The 4,592-nt window shown below is 45.2% G+C and overlaps 1 protein-coding gene across 2 annotated transcripts; it reads right to left on the bottom strand.

Moving 5' to 3' along the window:
* Positions 1–315: 315 nt before the first annotated feature.
* ZFAND2A (zinc finger AN1-type containing 2A) lies at positions 316–2,738 on the bottom strand. Of its 2 annotated transcripts, XM_057416928.1 has the most exons (5): positions 2,578–2,735; positions 1,755–1,886; positions 1,471–1,622; positions 891–980; positions 316–463 (listed from the first exon to the last, which is right to left on the bottom strand). In XM_057416928.1, exons 2-5 carry the CDS (start codon positions 1,797–1,799, stop codon positions 454–456), a joined length of 297 nt encoding a protein of 98 aa, XP_057272911.1. In that variant the 5' UTR covers positions 1,800–1,886; positions 2,578–2,735; the 3' UTR covers positions 316–453. The 2 variants fall into 2 exon arrangements, with proteins under 2 accessions (XP_057272911.1, XP_057272910.1); XM_057416927.1 differs by lacking the exon at positions 316–463 and having other exon boundaries at positions 489–980; positions 2,578–2,738.
* Between the last annotated feature and the right edge of the window lie 1,854 nt (positions 2,739–4,592).

Genomic DNA, 4,592 nt, shown 5'->3' with positions numbered 1-4,592 from the left:
CTTCCAATGACTATCAGAAACCAAAAGGCAGTTTGGTGTAAAAACTCACTTCATGTTGATGTATGTCATTTGTCAATCAGAATGCTGCACTGTGTGCCAGGTCACTTCCAAAAGGATTGAGATGTATGACAGCAGCTTGTATTTCAGACTTTCATCTTGGGAAACTTGTAGTTAGCATGGGAGACTTAGCATTACCTAAGCTAAGTTGGCTGTCTTTCTCACCAATTTCAGACACCTTCCTACCACCACTGCTCAGCTTCCTCCACCGAGTATTTTCCAGAATATTAAGATCTTATCCCAAATACAAGAACAAAGTTAGCTTAGAAAGGGCAAAAGTTTATTGAATGCACAAAACACTCTCATACAAAAATAAGTTAATTGCATAGAAAAATTTAGAGATCTATAGACAAGATTAAGTAGACAGAGGTTTGATCCAGATGTGAAAAGCCTCTACTATCTGCATCTGAAAGACATAAGAATACACCGTAAGAGTTGCATGCCTAAAACTTTCAGTCACAAGCAGATCCAGCCCAGCAAGGAAGGACTTGGGCCATTCACTGTAATACCAATGTTTGCCATGCTCTCCTCAGCATTGTGCTGACACACCATTTTTCCAGAACTTGACCAAGCCTCACACAGAGGAGGTGGAAGACCAATCTGCCATTAAAACAATTTGATGTCTTAATACTTCTGTCTATATAGCAACTTTAAACAGTACAGGATGGACAAGATGTAGTTGTGCTGTCAAAACACCTCTACTACATTCCCAACACCAAGCAAAGGTGACCAGTTCTAGAACAGCTAGAGGCAGGACAGCAGCACTCCTACATCATGTTGACACAAGGCTATTTTTAAATTATGTTTGTCTTTTTCCCTTCTACAGCTTGTACCTGTTGTGCTGCAGACTCCCATCAGATGGCACTCTAATTGCTCCTACTGACTTGAAGGCAGCTTGAGACGCTCTCATCAGAGCAGCATATCTACAAAGAAATACAACCAGGCTCAGCACCCCTTATGTACACACCAGTGAAGTTTCACTCTTCCATCCAGTTTAATTATCTCCATCTGTCACACAAGTCTTAAAGTCCTATTGCACAGAACAACGAAGGTACATCTACCCGAAAGATATTTTTTCTTGTTCTTGGTTACTTCAAGGTGCTGGGCAGAACATCAGGATTTAGTATTTAGATCCAGACCCCAAAGGGTACTTGAGTTAGCCAGCACCCCTTCTCAGTTAGCAGAGACTGACACAGATAAGCTAGGAAGAATTTTAAGAAAGCATTTGACAAGCTCTTATCCTGGCTCACAGACTTGCAGAAACTAAGCTTGAGATACAAGGAGGAAATAGTGGATACTTTATTGATCTGTCCACTAGTTTATGGAATTCCCTATTGTCTGAGCTCCCCACCAGCCCCTGATACTAGCTCTGAAATTTTGGAATGAGCTCAAAGTACCATAAATACAGCTTACCCTGCCTTGGAGATGGGGTGGCTGTTCCCTTTGCAGTCATGATCCAGAGGATGGCGATGTTTTATGCAAAAGTTGCCACCACACTGCTCACAAACAACCTTCATCATCTCCTTCCTTTTGCAGCCTGGCTTTAAGCACTTGTTTGTGAAGATCTAAATACAGGACACAAAGCTAGCCTTAGAGTTAAGATGAAACACAGCAAGCTTCTACACATTCTACTGTCAGAAGACCTAACTTCACAAGCATTAGGAAGGCAGTCTAGACTTTACCAGCAGTTTCCTTACCTTCTGCTTTTGCTGTGCTGGGTTGTATTTGCAGTCCTTATCCATGTGGGCTCCAACCACAATATCTGGTATTTCCCCCTTCTGTACAGGGATGGGTGCATTACAGAGTGGACACACTGGAACCTGCACATTCTAAGCACATACAGCACAGATTAGAACTATAGAATCATTCAGGCTGGAAAAAAAACCTTTAAGATAATCACACCCACTGTTAGAAGTGCAACTTCATTTTTCTATCCTTTCCCTCCCTTACCCATGGGTGATAGTAGCCTAATCACAAGCATTTTATGTTCTACTCATTTACTAATGCTTTTAAGGGCAACCTTCTCAAAGGTAACTGCAAATCATTATCCAAAAAATAGACAGGCACACTTTGCTATATCAGTTTATAGCAACATACTGGGTAGGTTGACTTTACGTATGTTTCTAGGCTTTCTGGAATTGCAGCCTTTTAACACTTCAAAGTCCAAGTAGAGGCCAGAAATCTAAGTCTGGCCCCACTTACTCTAGTTATTTCTTTTGTAGCTCCATGTTTACTGTCCTCCAACTTAAAGGACTTGGGCTGCAGGAAGCTTTAAGCCGTAATACATTCCTTAAAATATAAAGTACTTCTCTCTGGGACAATGTGGTATAAGTGAAAGACACAGAGGTACTGACCTCTGAAATGCTGTGTTTCTATATACTTAAACTTCAGCTGTATCATTAACTCTTGTGGCTCCCCCATCTATTTTTACTGTAACCATATGTAAAGTTTCAGAGCAGACTGTATACATGACTTGACAATTCAGCAGTGTGAATTGCTGACTCATGCCTACAAACTTACTTTCTTGTAGGCAGAGCTACACTTGTGGTCATCATAACGGATATGGTCTTTACAGAAGACTTCCCCACAGGCATCACATTTCAGAGGAAGGAAATCTGTGAGAAAAGTAAAAAAGAAAGTATTCTCATGAAGCAGAGCTAGCAGCTGTAAAAGCACTCACAGAAAGCTACAGAAACTCAAAAGCAAATCATTTTGTCTAGTCACAAGTACAGTTACCTCTACAGAGTGCCACCACACCAGGGCCGTGACGGTGACGGTGACCGTGACGGGGCAGATACGGGAGCGGAGCGCAGGGAGGGGACGGGGGCAATGGGTGACAGCGGGGACAAGCACCGGGACCCGGCTTGATCCGCGCAGCCCCGCGGCTGTGAACTCCCGTTATGCGGGCGCTGACAGGGGAGGCAGCGCAGGGGTGCCCTGTCTCAAACCGGGACACGTGTATCGAGTAAGAAGACGTGAGAGGTGCCGGAGAGCCCTTGTCCGGCTGGTTTGCTCCAGAGGATACTCAGCCCTTTGCCTCTTCTCATTTTGATGTCATCTTTTGGTCAGGGCTCAGAGAGCATCCGTGTGGGCTGTGATGCTTAATTCAGGTCGCTGTCAAACTTCGAACACATCCATGCGCCTGCGTGGGAGAGGGTCTGCTCGTCGCAGCAGGGTGATGGTCGGGATCCCGCTGCAGGACTTTGTCATGTATGGACTGGTTTGAATGGACAAGCCCAGGCTGCAGCTGTGGGTTTGCACAAATCATCCGAATAAAAAAGTTTCCCAGTAGGTCTGTGGTGTTAAATGTTCACCTCGCTTGAACGGGGCACCTCGAGGTCAAGGTGTAGGTTAGAAATGTTGATCTTTGAATGTGTGTAACAACACTTGTTTCGCACAGAGGAGGTGAGGACTATTGGGGTAATGACATTTGTTACGGGATTGAGAAATGACAAGATGTTGTTTTGCTCCTGCTCTCCCTGGAAAACACCTGACTTTCTCCTGTAGCAGATGACTCAGATGCAGAGTGAAGCTATGAGAGCAAAAAGGAGCTTTGGGAAGGCAGGTGGTGACTGCAAAGGCCAGTTTGTGCTGTCAACACTGGAACTGGCATGTGCCATTCATCGGTCTTCCACATCACCTTGCCAAGTGATGTTTGTGTGACTCCTGCTGTGTGTGCCAGCTTACAGCCAGTCACACTGGTGCTGTGGCCTTCCCGACAACACAGTCCTGCTGGATTAAATGATGCGTTGTCATCAGCCAGACATTTCGAGGCCTTCCTACACATACTGGTTTTCCCTCCTGAATCCATAAAATTACCAAAGGTCCTCATTTAATGCCATTCTTTGAGCAGCTGTGATGACCGAATGTTTCAGTCTGTCGCAGGTCTTTGTTCTGTGAAGAGCAATCTGGTTTAATCTCCTCCACTGCAGTGCTTGCTGCATAGGGTCTTGAGGGATGGCCGTGCCATGTCCATGCCACAACCCACCCTGGGGACACCCTGGGGGTGGGGCATAGCCCCACAGGGAGATACCAGCTCAGGATGGGGGCAGTGTGAAAGGCAGTGCTGTGCCAAGAAGAGTGTGTCCCGCCCCTCTGCCTCACATGGCTACAGACTTTGGAGACTGACATAAGAAGAGACTTTCTAGGTCACTCAGTTAAAGTCTCTATTAGACATAAAAGTACTTCATTTAATTCCTGTCATAAACAAACCAAACTCAATGTTAAAGCAGCTTGTTGCCATCAGAAGGCTGTCTCACAACACCCCTGCTCTCATGGAAAGAAGACAGCCTCGTGTTTCCAATGTGGAAGTTTTCCTGGCTTGACTGCCTTTAAAGCAGTGCTGTGCTTTGATTTACATAGCTTCTTCTTGCCATGTTTATAACCAGCAGCTGAAGGTACCAGGCTGATGCTGCTTTGAATGTCTAAGTTAGAGCCCTCGTTGTCCAGCTGTGTCCTAGAAGAGTGTTCTGCAGTGGTGGTAGATGTTCCCATAAGACATCATGCTGTTCATCTGCTGAGGGTCCCACCCCTGG

This window comes from Pezoporus wallicus, unplaced genomic scaffold, assembly GCF_028554395.1.
Source record: "Pezoporus wallicus isolate ANWC-B61680 ecotype Strahan unplaced genomic scaffold, APGP_CSIRO_Pwel_v1 scaffold_7392, whole genome shotgun sequence".
Lineage (NCBI taxonomy): Eukaryota > Metazoa > Chordata > Aves > Psittaciformes > Psittacidae > Pezoporus > Pezoporus wallicus.
This window is presented reverse-complemented; position numbering and strand designations above follow the sequence as displayed.

Bases quoted from the DNA above. Each gene is read 5' to 3' on its own strand.
- ZFAND2A (XM_057416927.1), bottom strand. From the start codon at position 1,799: ATGGATAAGGACTGCAAATACAACCCAGCACAGCAAAAGCAGAAG. The intron at 1,623-1,754 runs GTAAGGAAACTG...TCCTGTATTTAG, and splicing joins CAGCACAGCAAAAGCAGAAG to ATCTTCACAAACAAGTGCTT. The intron at 981-1,470 runs GTAAGCTGTATT...ATTTCTTTGTAG, and splicing joins CACCCCATCTCCAAGGCAGG to ATATGCTGCTCTGATGAGAG.